General features: G+C 37.7%; 1 protein-coding gene across 1 annotated transcript in view; it reads right to left on the bottom strand.

Moving 5' to 3' along the window:
* The window catches only part of VPS50 (VPS50 subunit of EARP/GARPII complex), a 96,406-nt gene extending 87,272 nt beyond the window's left edge, over positions 1–9,134 (bottom strand). The window contains exons 1-2 of the mRNA XM_080817965.1: positions 8,974–9,134; positions 2,861–2,929 (exon numbers count right to left, since the gene is read on the bottom strand). Coding sequence (XP_080674091.1) covers positions 2,861–2,929; positions 8,974–9,006 — 102 coding nt within the window. The 5' untranslated portion in view covers positions 9,007–9,134. The remainder of the gene's footprint in view (positions 1–2,860; positions 2,930–8,973) is intronic.
* Between the last annotated feature and the right edge of the window lie 13,525 nt (positions 9,135–22,659).

Genomic DNA, 22,659 nt, shown 5'->3' with positions numbered 1-22,659 from the left:
TATTATTATTATTGAGAGGTACAACTGACATGCAACATTAGTTTCATAATGATTCAATATTTGTATACATGATCCTCACAATAAGTTAGTTAACATCCACCACATACAGAATTTTTTTTCTTAGATGAGAACTTTAAGATCTATTCTCTTAGCAACTTTAAAATATGCAATAGCGGGACGCCTGGGTGGCTCAGTTGGTTAAGCGGCTGCCTTCGGCTCAGGTCATGATCCCAGCGTCCTGGGATCGAGTCCCACATCGGGCTCCTTGCTCGGCAGGGAGCCTGCTTCTCCCTCTGCCTGTGCCTGCCTCTCTGCCTACTTGTGCTCTGTCAAATAAATAAATAAATTTAAATAAATAAATAAAATATGCAATACAGTATTATTACCTATGGTCACCATGCTGTATATTACATCCCAATGACTTATTTATTCTGTAACTGGAAATGTATACCTTTTGACCCCTTCACCCATTTTGCCCCTTCCCCACTGCCTCTAGTAGCCACGAATTCGTTTTCTGTATCTATGAGCTGGTTTCTGTTTTGTTTTGTTTTTAGATTCCACATATAAGTGAGATCATATAGTATTTGATCATACGGTGTTTCTCTGACTTATTTCACTCAGCAAAATGCCCTCGAGGTCTATCCTACGTGTGCATGCGTGCGACCATGCACACGCGCGCGCGCACACACACACACACACACACACTTTCTTTATCCATTCATCCATCTATGAATACTTTAGGTTATTTCCATGTCTTGGCTGTTGTAAATAATGCTGCAATGAACATGGGGATAAATATATCTTTTCAACTTACTGTTTTCATTTTCTCTGTAAGTGGAATTGCTGGGTCATATGGTAATTCCATTTATAATTTTTTCTGTTAAACTCTCTATATTATTATTATCTATTTTTAATTTTTTGAGGCACCTCTATACTGTTTTCCACAGTGGCTGTACCAATTTATATTCCCATTAACAGCACACAAGGGCCCCTTTTTCTCCATATCCTCAGCAACTTGCTACTTTTTTGTCTTTTAGATAACAGACAATATAACAAGTATACATTAAGTTAAAAAAATATCTACCCAAGCGAAGCTATTAGGTAGCTTGCTTTTCAAACCTAGTATTTTACTGTAAGCATTTTCTCTGCAATACACTTTTACTAAGTTTAAATCCCAAACTTCAGAATAATTTATAGAATTTAATACCATTTTTGAAAAAGGAGAAATGGAGAAGAGAGGAACCTACACTGACTACTCCATATGAAAGAGCCTCTGGCTTCAGAGTTCAACTCATCACCTTATTTCCTTTATAGTATCTGTCATACTTTGCAGTTACCTTGTTTACTGCCTATCTTCCCTCCACTTACCCACCACCAGGCTAACCCATCCCCCAATGCCCCAAGCTTAATCATCACCTGAAGCATTTACATTTGCTGACCTCATAATCCCAAACTGGCCTCTACCAAGAGCCAGTCATCTCCAATCACACACTACAGGCCACAGATGGGGCTGCAGTGGGGGGACAGCGAGAAGACTGGGTAATGAGATCATTATAAATTCACTACCTACCCCTACTGGAAAACATCAAGGTGCCTGGTTTAAAGGCAATAAAAGTTCGCCCAAGGTTTAAAAACAACAGTAAGTTCTTATGCAATATGTTCATGTATTTTTTAAAGAGCCTCACTCATCAATTTTACACTGGTTTTGAAACATCAAATGCAATCTAATTCAAGGCATGTTCATAACGCATGATCTGTTTTCTTGAGTCAAAGAAATAAAAAGAATTATTTGTCAATTAGGATTTATGGTTATTGCTTAGTTCCCAATTTCATCAGATGCAACAATCTTTTATAACATCATGCAAAACTGTTCAAAATGCCTCTTTAAGCTTTTCTCTGAGTCATTTCATGCAAATGGGCTGGTTAGAGTTTTGCCACACTTGGAGAATATGTTTGGGTCTGGCCCAAAATTAAAGCTAAGCTATAAATACAAAATTCGCATTATGGAGTAAGGCTCCTCATAGGGGTGGGAGATCACTCTCCTGAGCAGCAGACACTAAGATGTCATGACAGGACTTACAATTCTGACCAAGAGAAACAAGCCCTATGTATCAAGATGCCAGACGCAGGAAACAAACAGTACTTCCGAATATGATCCTCAAATTGAAAATCACAAGAGCAGACATTCAGAGGAAGAAACTGTGATCTGTGATGGAGCTGCTATTCGCGGAGGTAGCTCCAAGTGGCAACACCCCAGAGTGAGAAACAGCAGGGATTTTTTTTTTTTTTTAAACAATGGTTAATAATTCTCCTGAGGGAAAGGCAGCTAGCTTTCAAATAACTCTATTAAATTTGTAAACTGAGAAATTAACATAAATCAGGGGATTAAAATCTAAGATATCCACAATGTAATATAAATTATGCTTTAGCTACTTAAAAATCTGCTCCATAAAAAACATGATTAACGATGATTTTTGACTCATGGTGTTACAGCATAAAAAGTAAATTATTCCATTTTATTTCTCCAAATCACAGCAGAAAAATCAATTAAGTTTCACATACATACATAGATGTGTGTGTGTAAAACACTGCTTTCAGGCTAAGAAGCTGATACCATAATAAACTCTAAATTTATCAATTTTGCATTTTCTGCTTCACTATAAAGAATCATACTGCATCCCAATGAGTAATGAAAGCAAAAACAAGCCCCAAGCCTACTATACTATAAAAATTTACTTAGCTTAATCATAACTACCATCTGCCAGTGGGAAGGAAAAGCTTCTGTGAATCAATTATTATCCAAAGGCAATATTATTTCTTAAGGAAGTGAAAAGTCACGCTCACACATGTAGATCAATACCTTTCCAGGGACCCGGAGACTCTCAATGGCACCAAGATCACTAAGGCTTTCTGGAGGGCTTTTCAGACCCTTAAAAAAAGTAATAATAAAATAAAAAGAATTTTAATTATGCTACAGAACTGTAAAATGACAGAACATACTTATTAAAATAGAAATCACCATTTTAAAAATAGAAAATTTCCAGCTTTAAAATATACAGAACATATATTCTAACCTGATAACAAGGACCAAGTATTATGGTTCTCTGATATAATACACCAACCAGCTGAGCTAATCAAAGACTTTTAAATAATGCTAATTGTTTAATTAATACATAAATACATACATATCTACCAGATAATTTCTCACCAATATACCCAATTTAACTGCATAACTGGAACTTAAATCTCAGGTCTTACTGCTTTCTACTGTTCTTTAGCTCCTGGTACCCAATAATTTCTACATTCAAATCAACTGAGGAATTCTGAAAGTCTCATTTGAACCAAGGAAAGTTATCAAGACAGAAAGAAGTTAGCAATCTCATTTTCTTTGAAAGCCTCTTTTTAAATATGGGCTATTCAAAGCAGATACCTAAAGTGCCTGTAATATTAGTCTGTAAACAAAATTAGCTGGTACATAAATTTGAAGAGCCTTTTTGTCCTTCAGATGCCCTGTATCGGCCCTTTGATGTCCTCAGTAACCAAAACATAGGGCATACTTAGGTTAACTATTTGAGACATGTAGCAGAACTTGCTTATTTTTAAATTATAGAGCTATGTATTTTATCTTTCCTATTACAAGATATGACCAGTCATAACTACAATTTTTTAAGACAAGGTGCATTGCCTCACCCCAAAGTACTCCATTACTCCCAGGACACTCCACCCAGGTTTCTCTCACTTTCATTCTCTCTCATATTCTCTCTCTCTATCCCTCTTCCTCTCACACAAACACATACACACATATACACACACATACATACGTACACACACGAGTGCAAAACTTCATAATTTGATTCAAAATCATGACCACCCCAAAATATATTTTTTAAAATATAACTGCCATGCCCTTTTTTAAAAAAGACTTATTTGAGAGAGAGAGAGAGAGCCTGCACAGGGGGAGGAGCAAGGAGAGAGAGAGAGAGAAAACAAATCCCAAGCAGATTCCACGGAGTGCAGACCCCAACACAAGGCTCACACTCACGACCCTGAGATCATGACCTGAGCCAAAACCAAGGATGCTTAACCTACTGGGCCACCCAGGTGCCCCTGCCATGCCTTTTGCACAAACATTTTTAAAACTATAGATGTGTTTAACCAATCTAACAGAAATTCTTGGGGGATTATAATACAGGTGATTTTCTTTCTCCCCAGAGCTACTCAGTAAAGAAACCAATGCCTGAAATGTAAAGAAGTAATGTATATCAATACAAAGGAAAAGGCCTTACTCCAAATGAGTCACCCCATACAATAATAATTTGCTACTAATATATGGCAATTTTCCACCAAACATACAAAATAGAGGTAGTAAAAACTGGAAACCATATTAAATGTTAGGAAGTAGGGGAGCTCAGTGATTCAGGGAATGGGCTCTGTGGTCTTGAACCACTTGTCTAACCTGCCTATCTTTATGTTCTAATGAATATGACAATAATGCAGAGGCCAATAATAAGTAATAACGGAGATAATGTATGTGAGAGGCCAAAATCAGTGTCTAGGATATGGCAAGCCTTCTTTAAGGGCTAATGATTATTCTGAATATTATTACTGTGATCACTGAGAAATGTTTCTCTTTTGTCAAAACAGGATTAAAGAATTACATAAATGTTCAGAGCGTATCTGACATGTGTATTTTAGGATTATAGATCTTGAGCCCTTTGATTAGCAATTTTATAAATTTCTACTGACAAAAATGAAGTCACGATTTTCATCCTCACTTCCCTAAAGCAGTTAAGTCATGGTTATAACCGTGGTACTCTGCTTTTACGAAACTGAAACTTTCGCTGTAATCCTTAAACATTATTGATTTTCTTTGGTATTTGGTATCTGTTTTAATAAATTTCTCCAGTTTAAATTTATATAAAGGTCAGCACACACAATACCTGCCTCTGCACTTTATTTCTTTGCTTGAAGCAGAGTAACACTTCAGACTACTTCTGTTATGTCTACACGAATCTTCTATGTCCATTTAGGAGACCAGCAACTTATGTCCCAAAGATCAAAAGGAGTATGTGAGGTGATTTCTGCCTCCTTCCCTTTTTCAGCAAAATTCAACATAGTGGTTATTCTCAGTCCTCAACTTCTCTTGAACCCTAATCAGGCTTTCCTCCCCCATTACTTCATGAAAAGTGCCGCTGTCAAGTACCAGATGACCTCCATGCTGCTCAGTCCAAAGGCTCATTCTCACTTCTGCCACCTGTCTGCAGCACATTACACAGCTGATCACTCCCTTCTCTTTTAAATTCTTTACTTGGCTTCCGGGACCCAGTCTACTTGGTAGTTCTCTTTATCCACTATGTATCCAACAAATATTTACTGAGCATCTGATCTGGGACAGGTGATCTCTGAGATGCTGCAGTCCTCCCTTACTGGCTGCTCCTTCTCAATCAGCCTTGCTAGATCCACCTCTTCCCCTAACCTTTTAACATCAGTATCTCAAGAGTTGCAAGTGTGAACTCCTTTTTATATCCACACTCATTCCATTGGTGATCTTAGGCAGTTCAATGTGTTTGCAAGTCCCAAATTTGTATCTATATCCTGTGTTTCTCCTCAGAAATTGAGACTCTTAGCCAACTGCTTATTTTATCTAGCCACTTAAATGTCTAAAAGAGGCCTTTCATATGAGCAAGTCTAAAAACTTTCTGCCTTCCTCTATTCCTTCCTCAGCCTTACCCACTTAGTTAAATGGCAATTCCAATTGTTGGGGCCAAACAATTTGGAATCAACCCTGATGCTTCTCCTTCTCTCATAGTCCAAATCCGATCCGTCAAGAAAAACTGTCCACTCTGTATCTACAGTAGACCCATGATCCAACCTCTTGTCAACCCTTCCACAACTAACACTCTGGTTAAGGCCCACACATTCTCTCATTCAGATTATGGCAACAGCATCCTTATTGTTCTACCTGGTTTTGCTCTTTTTCCCTCTTCAAATTGTCCTTTTAGAAGAGGCCAGAAAGATCTTTCTGAAGTCCATATATGTAAAATGAGATCAATCCCCTGCTTGCTATTTCAATAAAAATAGAAGCCTGGTTTTGCTATTAGTGAGAAGAAAAGTAGTAGGAGATGAGGTCAAAATGAGGTCCTGTGTGATCTGGCTTCCTGCTCTCAGCCCTCTGACCTCATCCAGACCTCATCTACTGTTTTCTCTTCACTTACTTTACTCCCCCTACACTGGCGTCAGGCTGTTCCTCAGCCATGCTTCTGCCTCAAGGCCTCTGCATTTGCTCTTCCTTCTACCAGGAATGTTGCTTTCCAAATATCCACATGGTTCGCTTCCTCACTTCCTTCAGGTTTTTACCCGAATGCCACCTTCTTAGTGAGGCCTTCCATGGCCACACTATTTAAAGTTATAAACGATCCCACTTGCCAACAACTCCCAGGCCTCCCTAACTCCTCTTCTTCCTAAGCATTAATCTATGTTTGCCTGAGCACTTGTCTGTTTTGTTCACTGCTGCACCCCCAAACTTAGAATAGTGCCTGGCACATAGTGCTCTGTAAACATTTGTTGAATGAACTGAAAGAACAGAGGCCAGCATAACAGAGAAGGCTGAACAACAGAACTGATCTAAATAAAGAGTGCTAACAAAGCCCACCCTCGCACTCTTTTCCAAACCAAGATCCTTGCAGAGCTGAAATGCCAAAACACCTAAGTTGCACAGACTTTTCATATCGCTCCACTATAATGATATCAGCAAATTCTTCAGCCTCACAAAAAAGAAAAATCTTTGTGTATATTTATTTGTGATACTACTATATTTAACCCAATAATAGAGTTCTAAATAAAAATCTCCAGTGTTACTCTAGGCAGTACTCTACTTTCATACCTCAAAGATTAATGAAATATGTATTAGTAATGATTAAGCATGTGGAAGTCAAGCCATAAACAAACATAATGAGGATGACTTTTAAAATCTGTGTAAGGGCGCCTAGGTAGCTCAGTCAGTTAAGCATCCAACTCCTGGTTTTGGCTCAGGTCATGATCTTGGGATAATGAGATCATGCCCCAAGTCGGGCTCTGCACTCAACATGGAATCAACATGGAGACTCTCTCCCTCTTCCTCCGCGCTGCCCAGCCCCCCACTCGAGCTCGAGCTCTCTCTGTAAAATAAATAAATATAACCTTTAAAAAATCTGTGTAAAACTCCTAGTTTTACCTCACTTTTTACACAGTATGGTTCCAGCTTTCTGTATGTGTTCTTAGGTTTTTTTCTATACCGACTAAGCACTGATTCGACCTTCTCAAGTCCAATAAGCAACTGACTGAGGCTGAAGAGTCACCATTTTCACAATTCCACTACCTTCAGGAGACCTCTGTGATCAAACAATTCCTTGATAAGACCCAGGTGTGTTAACTCCTTTATCTCTTTTATCTTCATCATATCATATGAACATCAGCACCAGGCTGACCCCATGAGATACATGTTAGTATTCCTATATTAAAGATGTGGAAACATGGGGCGCCTGGGTGGCTCAGTGGGTTAAGCCTCTGCCTTCAGCTCAGGTCATGATCTCAGGGTCTTGGGATCGAGCCCCGCATCGGGCTCTCTGCTCAGCAGGGAGCCTGCTTCCCTCTCTCTCTCTGCCTACCTCTCTGTCTGCTTGTGATCTCTGTCTCTCAAATAAATAAATGAAATCTTTAAAAAAAATGTGGAAACAAATTCTCTAGAAAGTTTGGTGACTTCCTCAAGCTCACATAGCTACGGCAGGATGGAGCACGACCTAAACATCCTCAAGTAACAAGTGGTATAAACACTAACACCAGTCTCAACAAATGTGAGGGATTGTCACATACTTAAATCTTTTATTATTCACAGAACTTTCAAATTTTAGTTTCATGACATTAACAATATGATTTAAAAGGAGTAAAATAATCATGTAGGACTCACGTGTTCTTCACAAGATATCTACCATCTGTAACCTATTCAGATTATCTCTCAAGTAAGAGTTTAATTTGGAATTTATAATCTTCTAGTCAACAAGAAGAAAACTCAAAATGAACCTTTCACTAAAAGATTATCCTCCATATCTCCAAAGTTCTCAAAATTTTCTGATTTAAAACTCTAAATTATACTTCTCTCATATAAATATAATAAAGAATGGCCAATTCTGGTGAAATATTAGAGTTGAATAAATAAAGGTATCTAAAACGAAGTCATAACCAGTAAGTGTGTTAAAGGAAATTCTGCCCCTTCTTCCTTGAAGGAAGCTGAGACATTATTATTAGGAAGTCCCTAACACTTATGAGATGAAATTTAAAAAAAAAAACCAAAGTTTTTATTAGTGAATAATCATTGCAGTAAAAATAAAAGGCTACTATTTTGCCATAACAATGATTTTTTTTAAAAGTATCATTTCACATGCATTAACTTATTGGCAACTCATATTAGAACTGTAAGATAAGATTAACAAAAATAATTATTATTCTCACTTTCACATCTGCAAATTTAAGCTACAAGGTTTGTGAACTTGCCCAAAGTCATGGAGCTACCCATTCTGTCTTCAACTCATCCGTTTTTTTCACTCTTTCCAGTCATCTCTATTGCACAGACCTCACCTCCCTACTCAAGCCACCTGCTCACAGACGACACACATTCTAGATAAAGGGAGCCCTGCAGGGTAGCGGGGGTTGTCACTGGAACGATGGCAAGAAGGAGGGGAGACAAAGATAGCCCTTATTGAAACTTGCTCATTGACCTTATCTAAAGGAATGTTTCTGGGACGCCGCTACCTGCCTGAGCTCAGATCACGGTGGCTCAGGTGATTTTTCCAGGGTGTGCCCTGGCTTCCCAGTGCCCCTGATACCTGCCACCAGCCATACCTAAGTTCTCCGCCCGCCCCAGCCCAGAGATAGAATATCTAGGCTCCTCTACCAGCAGAGACAAAGGAGGCCTTAGCTTCAGCCTCCGCGACTTACCTGTCGAGTCATAAGAGATTTTATTTTTTGCATGTCGAAATCGTTACAGTGGTACCCTGCCTCAAAAAACTAACATATCACGCCGAACCACCAGACAGCTGGCCCGGACACAGGGAAGCCATAGTGAGTAGTCACATGGAGCTGCTGATTCGGGTCATCCTTTCCTGCGCTGAGTATGCTGGGAACTGTAGTCTCTCGGCCGCCGCGGACACTGGCAATGAAGAGACGAGGACAGTTCAGGTACTACATTTCCCAGGAAGCAAAATAGAGGACGCTTCAGTTAAGCCTGCGAATCTTGTTGTCCTGGGTGACCACGGTGACCGCCAGTCTTTACAGAGGTACTTGCTCTTGGTCACCCTGCTTCGGTAAGGCGAAAACCTAACTCATAGGTGACCGGGCATTGAGCGACAGGACGAAGCACTGAGAAGACAGTTTAGAAACCGGACTGACGTGATTTCCCCCTCAGAGTGTAGTGGAGGAAACCCAACCTGGGCGGGGTGGGAGGATGTGAGACTGACGTGACAGGAACTCAAGGAAAGGCACTCTCCCAGAAGTGACCTGGGAACCTGGGACTCTCCAGCTGGCTCTGGGCTTTGAGGAAAAGTGCGGTCCAATAGGCATGTGTCCAGGGCTAGGGCTGTTCTTCCTCGGTCTTGACATCCACTGCAAAAAACTGTAAAACCCAAGGTTTTAGCCCGCACCTAATCTAAGGCAAGTTGAGATAGAAAATATAACAGTAAGTATACATGACACTTTAAAGTTCTGATTTCAACGTTTAGCAGTTTAGTTAAATTGAGGAAAGTAATAGGAGAGGTGTTCCGGGTTTGATTTAAGGAAGAACTTTCCAGGGGCGCCTGGCTGGCTCAGTCAAGCATGCGACTCTTGATCTCAAGTGTTGTGAGTTCAAGTTTCCTTTCGTTGTAAATATTACTTAAAAAATAAAATCTCTAAAAAGGAAGAGGGAGAGAGAGAAAGAAACAACTTTCCAATTATGAGAATGCTAGGGGAACAAAAAGCAATCCAGAATTAACAACAGGTAGCATTTATCGAGAGCTTACTACATGTGGAGAACTCTGCTAATCGCTTTACATATATTATCTCATTTAGTTAGCCACACAAGCATCCTATAGGGTTGTACAATTACCCCCAATTAATTTTTTTCTTTTATTTTTTTCAATTATCCCCACTTTAAAGATGAGGAAACGAAAGTATGGAGAAACCAAGTAACATGTCTATGATTACTGCAACATGCAAACAGAAACTAAGGGAGTGATTATGCAGGTGGTGTTTTAAGTAAGGGTCTCATGTATGGTGTTAAAGAGTGAGTCGTGAAGTATGGTACCAATATTTTTTTTATTTACATTTAATTAATGTTTGTTAGAAAACCCATGGTTTCAAATATTTGTCTTAGGACAACTGAAAAAGTGTTCAAGAGTGCCAAACTAATGAAAAATATTAGGTAAACCATAGTATGGGTCATAGTAAGATCTGGCCAAAATAATAAAAGTGGTTTGCAAATGATTGAAGTTTGGAGGATATTATATAGAGATTATTTCCAGTTCTGAAATTCTATCATTCGCACTGTAGTCTTGTCTTTTGTCTTTTTACGAATGAGTTTGTAATATTTTACCTAAGATTTCATAAGGATAAATGAGATGATGTATCTCTTCTATCTCTTCTATCATTGTGCTTAACAATCTCTTTTGAAATTATATGTTTACCTATATGCTTCTCTGTTATTTCTAACCCCATAAAAAGTTCCAGGCACTTTTGGGCAATCCTAGTTTAGTTCATTCTCTACCTGCTCTAGTGTTTATTGCCAGGCAGTTCTTACTATGGGAAAATATTTAAAAGTCCTTGAAGGGGTGCCTGGGTGGCTCAGTCAGTTAAGCGTGGGACTCTTGGTTTCGGCTGAGGTCATGATCTCAGGATCATAAAGTCAAGCCCCATGTCAGGCTCTGTGATCAGTGCAGAGTGTGCTTGAGATTCTTTCTTCTTTCCCCACCCTCCACCTCTGCTCCTCCCTCTGCTCACTCTCTCTCTCTCTAAAATAAATAAAATTAAAATAAAATCTTAAAAAAAAAAAAAGTCCCTGGGGCGCCTGGTGGCTCAGTCATTAAGCCTCTGCCTTCGCTGGGGTCATGATCCTAGGATCCTGGGATCAAGCCCTGCATTAGGCTCTCTGCTCCGGGAGCCTGCTTCTCCCTCTCCCTCTGCCTGCTGTTCTCCTTGCTGTGCGTGCTCGCTCGCTCTATCTCTCTGTTTATAAATAAATAAAATCTTAAAAAAAAAAAAAAAGTCGGGCCACCTGGGTGGCTCAGTTGGTTAAGCGGCTGCCTTCGGCTCAGGTCATGATCCCAGGGTCCTGGAATCGAGTCCCACATCGGGCTCCTTGCTCAGCAGGGAGCCTGCTTCTCCCTCTGCCTCTGCCTGCCTCTCTGTCTGCCTGTGCTCACTCTCTCTGACAAATAAATAAATAAAATCTTAAAAAAAAAAAAAAGTCCGTGAAAACATCAAAAGCAACAGAAACTGCTGACTGTATTAGCATATAAAATGAACCCAATTCAGTTTTTAGTTATTAGGCACTAGGCAGCGCAGTACTATGCACTTTACAGTAGTAACAGAGTTTTGGTAGAAAAGCATATATATATTAGAGCTGATCCAAGACCAGTAGTTCCCAAACCTGACCATTCAAATGCACCTGAGGAGTATGCCATTGTTATTGGTTTTTTTTAGGTTCTTTGTTTAAGATCTTCGGTGATTCATACAGGCAGCAAGTTCTAGCATTTCAAATCCATTCTTTAGAAATGAGAAAATTGATTCATCTAAGATTTCAAGGTCACACATTTTAAAATTAGAGCTTGAATCAGAACTAGAATCCAGATCCAAATTCAGAATTTCCCCCCTCATAATATAATCAATACACAAAGTTACAAGACACAAAAGAAAAAGCTTTTTTATTCCATGTATATTTTATCTTTTTCTATTAGCCTAATGGGGAAAATTAGTATGTTCTGTATCTATTTGACCCTGAAAAGTCAAGAAAGCATTAAAACTTTGTTTTACTCTAATACTCTGAGTTTTAGTTTATTTCATATAAACTAAAAATAAATGAACAATCTTCTAAAAGTTCAAAGATTGTACCTATAATATTGTCTAAATAAACTATATTTTCTAATTCAACATACACTAACATTATAGAAAATAATGGAGCCATACATGATGCATTTTTATCTTCCTGAACTAAACTAAACAAAACAAACCTAAAACCCTAAAGAATACTTTTCAAAAGGTGAAGCATGGTATTTCGTTTCCATTTTTCAAAAATGTACATAAGGCTTATTTAGGACTTTAACATTTGCCTGAAGGCTGTTGTGATAGACCAGAGCAACTAGCAGAAAGACTGGACGGCCTGCCAACAAGTCTTGAGGAAAGCTTGTTGGATGATAGTCCCTTGGTAAAGGACTGCCAGCCCCACTTTTGCAGATTGAAGTGTCAGAGCTAAGAGTTTAAGTTGTTCTGATTCAAGGCAACAGTTTTAGCAATAAAATAGGATAAGAGCATATTGCTGATGGCCCAAACTAGAGGAGCCTCTGGAAACTTAAATAATAGCTGGTGTGATTAGGAAGATACATTTTAAATCCTCCTATACATAAATAACAAAGCAGCACAAAGTTGTGGCCTCTCCAGGATGAGGTAACTACACTTTCTGAGCAAGCAGTAGCAGAAACCAAAACATAGGCTGAAGGTAAAGCGGTGACCTGGAGAGGAGCCCAGGAAGGAAGACTGACGCATAGTCATTTAGCAGCTACATCAGTAGATCCAGGCATCGGAGAGGCAGCACACCAGCACAGGCATAGGCATGACCTCCACTAGTGGCCTGCTCTTCCCAGTAACCTGTAAATTGTAACCTTTCCTAGGATCTATCTAATTACAACATAAGACAGTGCCTCACTCTCCAGTTCTAGGTTCTCACTATTCTACATTGACCTTGGCGTTGGCATTTTGCCACCTTTCCAGTTCTTCTTAACATTCCAAAATATTCATATGCTACTAATAAATAGTGAATGCAGATATTTAAAATGCATGTAGTGCACTGCTTGCCTTATGAAACAAGACCAATCTTACAGTTTAAACAAACTAGATAATAAATAGTGTGACTTGAAAAGTGACAAAAAAGCCCGTCCCTCTCCCCACAAAAGACCTTTCCCCTCCGCACACAGCGGCTCCTTTCATTGCTTGAAATTTAATCACCAGGGATATGATTGCTTAAATTAACCAGTCTTTTCACTCTAAATGTAAATATAACTAAGATCAATGAACAGGCTCCAAAAGAGTATAGTAGAGCAGAACCCCTCTGTAGATTACAAGTCAGATGTGAGATATTGATGGTGGGAAATTTCTCATATAATAATAAAACACTTTAAGCCATCTTTAGCAATCATGTAAAAACTGACAACAGTTGAAGTTCTATTTTAGCATTACCTTGTATGTCTTCCTGTGTAAACATCCTGAATTCAGAAATTACACCGGCAGGTAAGATTTTATGCCTACCACCTGCCGCTAGAGGGCACTTTGTTGTGGCTATGCCACGTAGCACTTTCCCAAGGCATTTGGTAAGGATATTGTCATTTTTTCATGTTTTCCATGACATGAAAAGATCACAGCTATGATTCATTTTGGAATTTATTTACATAGTGTCAATTCTCACCTATGTTATAAAAGAAAGGACATTTTAAGCATAGCAAGAATTTGCCTAGGACCTAAAAACTTCATCATGAGCCAGCACTAGGTTTGAAAAACCCTGGAAAGAGTTTATTTTAAAAAGGCAATCAGAAATTAATATTGATTTAAAAGATGTGAGTGGAATCTATGTGGTATCTGTAGAATGTCTATATTTCTTAATATATTAATATTGGTTTTGTGCAAACCAATGTTAAAATTTCTATGCATTTCTTAACATCAACTGAATATCAGAAGACAGTGGCCAAGGAGCATTTGGGTTTTATTTCTGGTGGAACAACTTAACAAAAACACTAGTTAAACAGTAGTGAGGTACTAAGGATCCATAATTAATTAGAACAGTTTCTTTATTTGAGTTGCCCAGGGCAAAAATAAACATTCAACAGAATTAATTGAGGTTAATGAGGTAAGTGCTGCAATAGATGTATGTCCAAGATTTAGAGATAGCACAGAGAAAGTTGTGGGATAGTAATCACCTGGAAGTTCTTGCTGTTTTTCTGAATCATGGAGAGATTATAAAGTGGCCTCTGAAGAGGCCTAAGGTTTTCCAAAAGTCACTCACTCTCTTTGCACTTCTGGAAGAGTTGGGAGCCTTGCTGCAAAAAAATGTTTCCCAAACTCAGATTCTAAAATAACTACCATCCCTTTTATTTTTTTAACTTTACACTTGAGGAATAGTCTTTTTTCCTATTATCCTTGAAATCCTTCAGTGAGCCTTTACTGTTAAAAAGGATTTAGACAAGGAATTTTGCTGGATTTGATGCAGATTTTATTATATAGCTTATGTTATATGCTTCTTGTTAGTATGTTTGTTACATACTTTACGTAGTGGCAGCCTTAGACTAGAGCCTTATTGCAATAAGTTAAATTAAACGGGAGTTAACTTATAACTTAGTAAATTAAATGGAAGTACTAAGACTGCCTGCTCCCATGGCAGTGAAGAGATCAGGTTGAAAAGCTGTAGCCCAGGCACCACAGTAGAGACAAGAGCCTCTCTGGGCCATTGGTTTACTTCCTCTGTGCTTCAGCTGTGAAAATGGGGCTTCAGATATTATCTGTTTTCATTATAATTATGCATGGTCCATGATTCGCTGTCACTAGGAAACACACCTGTGGTTTGCTTTTAAAAATAACAAGGATCCATAGATTGAATAAAACCATGCCAGGTGTTTGTAATAGAAAATAATACACACAAAAATACATTTTTAAAGATACTCAGGTGCTCTGTTTTGATTCTTTGGTATAACTTTTACATGTTACTTAGTGACTTCATGATGGTTTGTAACTTTAGCAGATAAATGAAATAGTTCAATTTTCATAGAAAAAGAATTTTAATTTCAAAATAATGGCATAATTTTGCATGATAGGAAACCAACTTACCTTTTTTCAGGAAACTTCACAATATGCTGTCATTATGAAAGCATACTGTTTTTCGGTAATGTCACCTAAAAGGATGTTTTCCTTCATGTGATTATTAATAACCAAGAATGATTCATGAGATATACTGACAATTACTGATAGTCTGATAATCGCAAAGAAACTGTTCTAAAGTCATAAGCCTGTATTCTTGCAGAGTATATAACAGGTGTTCCCTGTGTCCTTTGTATACACATTCATTCTGTATTCAAATCACAGAAGCAAGAGACAGGATAGGGTCTGTTACCTCACTGCTAATTTCCCTAGCAAATAAACCAGCAGCTGCTGGTCCATGAACCAAGTTGCCACCGGGAACAGGGCACTGTATGCATGGGACAGGATGCTTCCATGGAGTCCTTCAGCAACACGGTTGAGGGCTTTCAGTGCAAAATATACCTCCTTCTCTTAGGTAAGGCACTGCATGAATTATGTTTCAGCTGTTTTTGTTGTTGTTGTTGTTTTAAAAATTGTGGGCATAAAGTAAATATTTGATTTAAGCAGTAGATTCACTCAAATAATTGAAGAACAGCTCAGAATTTCTTAAACAATAACACACTTTGTTCCAGCAAAGAAGCAGGAATATTTAGGAGAAATGAGGTTCAATAAACAGGTGATTGTGGTTTTCTTAGAATAGCAATTATTGTCAACAGCACTCATAAAGAAAGAAGACTTTCTAAAAACCTAATGAATTTCTTCTCTTTACAGAGTTTACGTGTAAATTAACAGTCTTTAATGCATTTTACTTTGGCAAATATTCACATAGGCCATGAATTTGTGACCATTTCTAGTGAAACTTTTTAACAATTTATGAAAATGATTTTAATTAAAGATATTGTGGTAAACTGTCAATTCTTCATTTTAAATTAACTTTCATGAAATGTGGAAAAAGATGAGGTTCCAAAATTACAAAAAATATGGTATACGCAATAGGGAGAAATGTGTTAAAAAGTATTATTTCTCCAAAATAACTTTAGCCTTTCTCTTTGCCCTGTGGTTAGTCCTATTACATTTTTTTCCTTGACTTTAGTTTTTTCTCCTCATTCTCCTCTTCTTTCTTAGAGTTTAAGAGTCTTTCTCCAACATTTCCACTAGTTTTATGTCATCTTTTTTTTTCACCAAATATTCTCTTTTTCATTCTTCTTATTTATCAGTTTTAAAAGTCAAGTTTGTTTCTTATTTTGTCTATAGTAAACAGGGACTCAAAAAAGACTTTATTCTTTAAATTTTGAGAACAGATTAGCTAAATAAGCAATTTAAGTCTTAGTCTTTTGTAGTGGTGTAGAGCCTTGCTTTCACTGGTATCTTGTTATAGTTTTCATTGTAAATGTGAATATTACTCAAATGTATATGTAATGTTGTATATATCCAACGTATTTGAAATGTTGATTTGTAATTTTATCTAAAAAGTGTTTGAGTTTCCTATAGTTGGTGATTGTTACAGTATTTGTGTTGTCAAATTCAAGCCTACATAGATTTTTAGTTTTTGAAATTTTTAGAAAAAAATCCAACAATTACCATGACTGACTTTTTATCTTTGTGCATTTTTCTGGGCTCTGAAAGTATCCTGTGTGTCAGTGCCCCCACTTATTTTCAATTTTAGAACAACAATGATGCTGTCATTTCATAAGTACTATTTTTGAAGCTGGCTTTAAGAAGAACTTAAAAACAATTTATTTGAGGAATTTAACTAAAAATTAAAATTACTAATACATAGAAATAGCATATTCCTGAGTAGTAAAAATGGTTATCCCTTCAGTCTTTCTTACACAAATTCACTTTTCTCCATTGATAGTATGCTGTAAAGACCATATGTAATGTGGAAATCTTTTTGTTTTTAGAATATTGGATATCTGATTTTCTTATTGAAAGAAAAAATCTTAAAAATTTAGAAGCCCAAAATGTAGTTTGTAAAGTCTATTCAAAGTACAACTTCATTATTTCCATTTTCTCTAAAGATGCAGGAGTTTAGGGGCGCCTGGGTGGCTCAGTGGGTTAAAGCCTCTGCCTTTGGCTCGGGTCATGATCCCGGGGTCCTGGGATCGAGCCCTGCATCGGGCTCTCTGCTTGGCGGGGAGCCTGCTTCCCTTCCTCTCTCTCTGCCTGCCTCTCTGCCTACCTGTGATCTCTGTCTGTAAAAAATAAATAAATAAAATTAAAAAAAAAAAGATGCAGGAGTTTATTTTCAGTCAACAATAGTTGTGTTATGCTTGCTAATATCATACATGATAAAGGGGAAGTAAATGCCAACTATTTTGAGGTACAGCTAGAGGTCACTTTGTGAAGTCTGATGTTTATATTCAATACAGTGAAACTGGTCTAGGGAGTCTTTTGTTTCTGGAATATAGATAAACTACAACATGACTTTCAAGTATTTCTAAACACTGGACATTCCTTTATAGTGCTATTGTTATACAGTTGAAGGGAGTCTCTAAAAGGGAGATTATTGCTACAAAGTTGTATGTTAGATTATTAATATTTCTCCACGTTAATATAATGCCTTATATGCAGAAAGTCTAAAAGTTTTTCTTTTTTATATTTAAAAAGTAGGTACTAGTGAATCTAATAATACAATTGAATTTTTATTTAAGCCCAGTTATTTGGAATATCTAAAGGAAATTGAATTTCATCAATTTTTTTTATTTTTTTTAAATATTTTATTTATTTATTTGACAAAGAGAGATCACAAGTAGACAGAGAGGGAGGCAGAGAGAGAGGGGAAAGCAGGCTCCCCGCTGAGCAGAGAGCCCCATGTGGGGCTTGATCCCAGGACCCTGGGATTATGACCTGAGCCGAAGGCAGAGGCTTAACCCACTGAGCCACCCAGGTGCCCCTGAATTTCATCAATTTTTAAAATTAATTTTCTTAAGGTTTATTTGTTCCTACAGAGGTTGAGTTCCTAAAATCAATAGTTTTGGTTCTTAAGGTTTTCTCATACAACTAGAAAAGAGAGCTTGAAAAATTCTCAAAATGAAGCTAATTTTTTTTAAATTAATATACTACTGTATGACAGCATAGATTCATCACATCTGTAGTGTAAAATACAGCAGTGGCAAAAGAGTGTTAAGATGTAGAGGAGATATCTAATCATCTGTTTAGTCACCACAGTTCACTACAAGTAAGGATTACATCATATCAATAGGTTCTTTCCTACAAAATGAAAAAATTTCAGTAGCTGGGATAAGACACAGTATAAAGAAAATTACATTCTTTGCTGATACTCTTATTTATAACTTGCAATCTATAATTTAGCTGATAAAATGGTATAGGCAATCTAAGGAAAAAGCTATTGTAATAGCTGTGCTATCTCTCACTGTCATACGTATACTTGAAAAATCATATATATTTGAAAAAAATTAAATGATACAATTTCATATGATTTGATGTTATAAACATTGAATACACTCAGAGATATTGATAGTAGTGTATTATTTAAGGCATTATTACATGATACAGTTTCTAAAATAAACCAAAGAACTAGTTCACCCCACTTAAACAATTATTGTAAGTGCCATATAAAATGCTATTTTCTTCTTTTTTTTTATATTAACATCTAATGTATTATTTGCACCAGGGGTCCAGGTCTGTGAATCATCAGGATTACACATTTCACAGCACTCACCATAGCACATACCCTCCCCAGTGTCCATCACCCAGCCACCCTATCCCTACCCGCCCTGCCCCCCAGCAACCTTCAGTTTGTTTCGTGAGATTAAGAGTCTCTTATGGTTTGTCTCCCTCCCCAGTGTCATCTTGTTTCATTTTTCTCTCCCTACCCCCCCACGACCCCCTGCCCTGCCTCTCAATTCCTCATATCAGGGAGATCCTGTGATAATTGTCTTTCTCTGATTGACTTATTTCGCTCAGCATAATACCCTCTAGTTCCATCCATGTCCTTAATGTTATTTTCTTCTAAAGTAGTTTATTTATTCCTGGGCTGCAATGTTTGTATTATAGCTAATAGTTTGTATTATAGCTAACCGTGCATTAAATAAAATTTGCTTCCCAAAATCATAGACCTTCCAATCAGTCTTTTCATACTTAAGATTCAACATTCTGATTCAAGATCCAAAAGTCACCAATATTTCCATTCTAGTCATACTAGCACTCCATAGTAGTAAAGTGCCTCCCAACCATATTCTATTAAAATTTTAGTTAATCTTGGGCACCTGGGCTCAGTGGGTTAAGCCTCTGCCTTCGGCTCGGGTCATGATCTCAGGGTCCTGGGATCAAGTCCCGCATCGGGCTCTCTGCTCAGCAGGGAGCCGGCTTCCCCCTCTCTCTCTGCCTGCCTGTCTGCCTACTTGTGATCTCTGTCTGTCAAATAAATAAATAAAATCTTTAAAAAAAAAAACTTAGTTAATCTTTAAACTACAACTACCAAAAAAAAAAGAAGTAGATGAAAAACAGTTCTTCCCCTTTTCGAAAAAAATAAAAATAAAAAAATAAAACAAAAGAGGAAGGAAAAAAAAAAAAAAAACCCTAAACAAGTACTTCTGACTTCCCTCAAACAAGAACATATTGGCCAGAATTGCATTCAGGCTGTCTGTATCTATAGCTCACTGTCAAAGTCAAGTACTGAATTTTAAGTCAGCAGCCATGCAGCTTTTTCCAGTGCATTCTCAAGACAATAATGTGGATTCCCACCATCCCCTGTGGTTCCTTGGTAAAAAACATAGGGTCACCGCCTTAGTAAAGGACATCCAGGGATTGTGACTTAAGCGGACTAAAATGTGAGACTCAATACCTCAAAGTTCTGTGAGCCCTTTCAATTAAATATGGGCCCTTTACCTTCAAAAGTAAGGTAGCTGCTGTCCTGAGAAAAGCACCTCAGGACGTCAAGAACAAACAAAGAGTAGAGAGAGATTTAGACCTCATCTAATATTACCCTCCTTTCACACATGAGAAAACCAAGGTCCAGAGAATTAGAATGACTTTTCTAAGGCCACTCGACTGGCCAATCACCATTTTATCCCAAGGGTGTGTCCTTTACTAAGACCTTGCATTTCAGTCAATTTTTAACTTTATCAAAGTGTCAAATACAGAAGTCTCTCTGTATATTTAGAGATTAGGTTCCTAAAATTTCTTTCAAGGCAATTTGCAAGTGATGAATTTATGACTAAATGGTGAGAGTAGGACGTGGAGGTCCAAGATCAAGAGTGAACCATGAAACCTCATAAATACTTTCATATTCACTGAAATATAAAAAGAGACAGCAACACACTTTGTAAATAGAGTGAAAATTACATTTGATGTATCTTAAGTTAGTAATAGTGGGTATTAAAAAAGAAGTTTTTATTTATTGCTTACCAGGAGCTTTCTTGTCAGGAGAAGCTTGTTAGGAGCTTTCTATCCCCAGGTTCAATGAAAAGCATGGATATGCATGTTGTTCTGTGCAGATAATAAATATGCTAAGAGGAATCTTTTCCTTTACTGGTCCCCCATCCAAATGCCCAATGTCTCTCTCAAAATGTGACTTGAAGAACTTCACTCTTTTCTGTTGGCCCCTGTTTCACATATCACAGACATTACTAGGTTTAAGTCCTAGATTTACCTTCTCTTCTTTTTTCTCTCTTATGATTTCCTTGAAGAAACCACTACTCCTTTTCTGAAATCCACTTTATCTCCTCTCTAGAATTCCCTGTACCAGTTCCTTCTTTTTCTAATGATTCAAACTAGAAATAACTACAAATTTAACATTGTTGCACTTGCCAGAAAAGAAAACAGATGCAAATCCTCATACCTTTGTAACTCTTGTTACAAACCAAATCACTAAAATGAATGTGCATGTACAGCCCATTATCAGAAAAAAAAGAAAAAGAAAAATACAGAGGCCATCACAAATACACACAGAGCCCAAGGAGACTATAAGACATATTTATTTTGCCCAGAGTCACCTATTCTTACTTCATATGGTCAGTTTCAGGGGACTATTTGGGAGCTCCTTCTCCCTCTAACCTCCTGTGATCTTCATCTTTGTGCTTTCTCCTGAGTTCTCTAACTTGTCTGTCAGACCCAGTCTTAGTCTCTATCAACAGCTAACCGAGGACCAAAATGATGGAAATCTTTACTCTCACCTCTAACCTGGAAAGTAAGAGAGATTTGCTGTTGGTAGAATTTGATTCCTCATAGTAGCAGACTACATCTCTCAGGTTCTCCAAAGAAGTCATCACACAAACAGACCTTTATACCTTCCTGTTCCTAATATTGATGGCGTTTTATAACATCACTTAGATAAAGCTTAAAGATCCTCTTTCTAGTAGAGATGAAAAGGGAAAACAAAGAAAACAACTATTTTATATGAGAAAATTGAAATCGTAAGATATCTCTATTTGTGCTCAAATTTCTGTCTTTTCTTACCTTGGATTTTATTCCACCTTCACTCATCTGTATTCAGCTTCATCAGGTTTTTTCTTTCTGGTGGATCATTTCAGTAGCTACAAACATAATGTTCAGCATCCATCCAAAGAAACAAGAAGGAAAAGGACATTTTTCTACTCCCCTTCACGGCAAAACTCCCCATAAGTATTGTCTATACTCACTGTCTTTTTTCCGTTATTTCTTTTTTCCCTCAGTGTTTAAAATACTTCACATTTAAATTCCATTCTCTCCCTATTTTAAATATTCACATGCTATTGATAGTATATTGCTCCCTTTTAAAATGATGTCAAAGCAAAGGGCTTTTAATTAGGATTCCAGAACATAGTAGTCTGAACTAAGGAGGAGTCTCTTAATTGCAAATACATAGAAATGCTAAATAAAAATTTAAAATATATATCATGGCTCAAGGTAAAGATGTGGAAATCTCCAGGTGCCAGAAAATAGGAAGAAACCTACAGGCTAGCAGTGACTGTATGGATCCTAACAACATAGACAGGCAGGAGGGTGGGAGCCAGGACCATGCGTTGGGCAGAGCTCAAAGCCCCAAGGCCCTCCAGGCTCTCATTCTGTCCTAAGCCCACACTAATCAGGCTTTCATGCCCAGTATATCCTTTCAGTATTATCCCTTGGATGTCAAATGGGCATCTCAAATGAACATGTCCAAAACTGACTCCTAATCCGCCCCACAAAAATCTATTCCCCCCAGTATTTCCCATGGTTAATTTATTAGGTGCCCATTAATAAATGACAGCTGTTCTTCCATTTGATCAGGTCAACAACCTTAGAAATCATTCTTGACTTGTCTTTGTTTCTTGTATTTCACCCCAATGTGTCATCAAATCCTATTAGTACCACCAGCCTTTCTCACAATATCTTTTACTACCACACTGGTCTGTGGTATAAACATATCTTGCCTCTTTTTTTTTTTTTTAGTTTTTTAAAGATTTTATTTATTTATTTGACAGAGAGTAAGAGCAGAAGCAGGGGGAGGAGCAGCAGGCAGAGAGAGAGGGAGAAGCAGGCTCCCCAATGAGCAGGGAGCCCAATGTGGGTTTTGATGCCAAGACCCTGGGAACATGACCTGAGCTGAAGGCAGATGCTTAACTGACTGAGCCTCCCAGGCACCCCCTCTTGCCTACTTTATTGCAT

This window comes from Martes martes (genome assembly GCF_963455335.1).
Source record: "Martes martes genome assembly, chromosome: 11".
Lineage (NCBI taxonomy): Eukaryota > Metazoa > Chordata > Mammalia > Carnivora > Mustelidae > Martes > Martes martes.
This window is presented reverse-complemented; position numbering and strand designations above follow the sequence as displayed.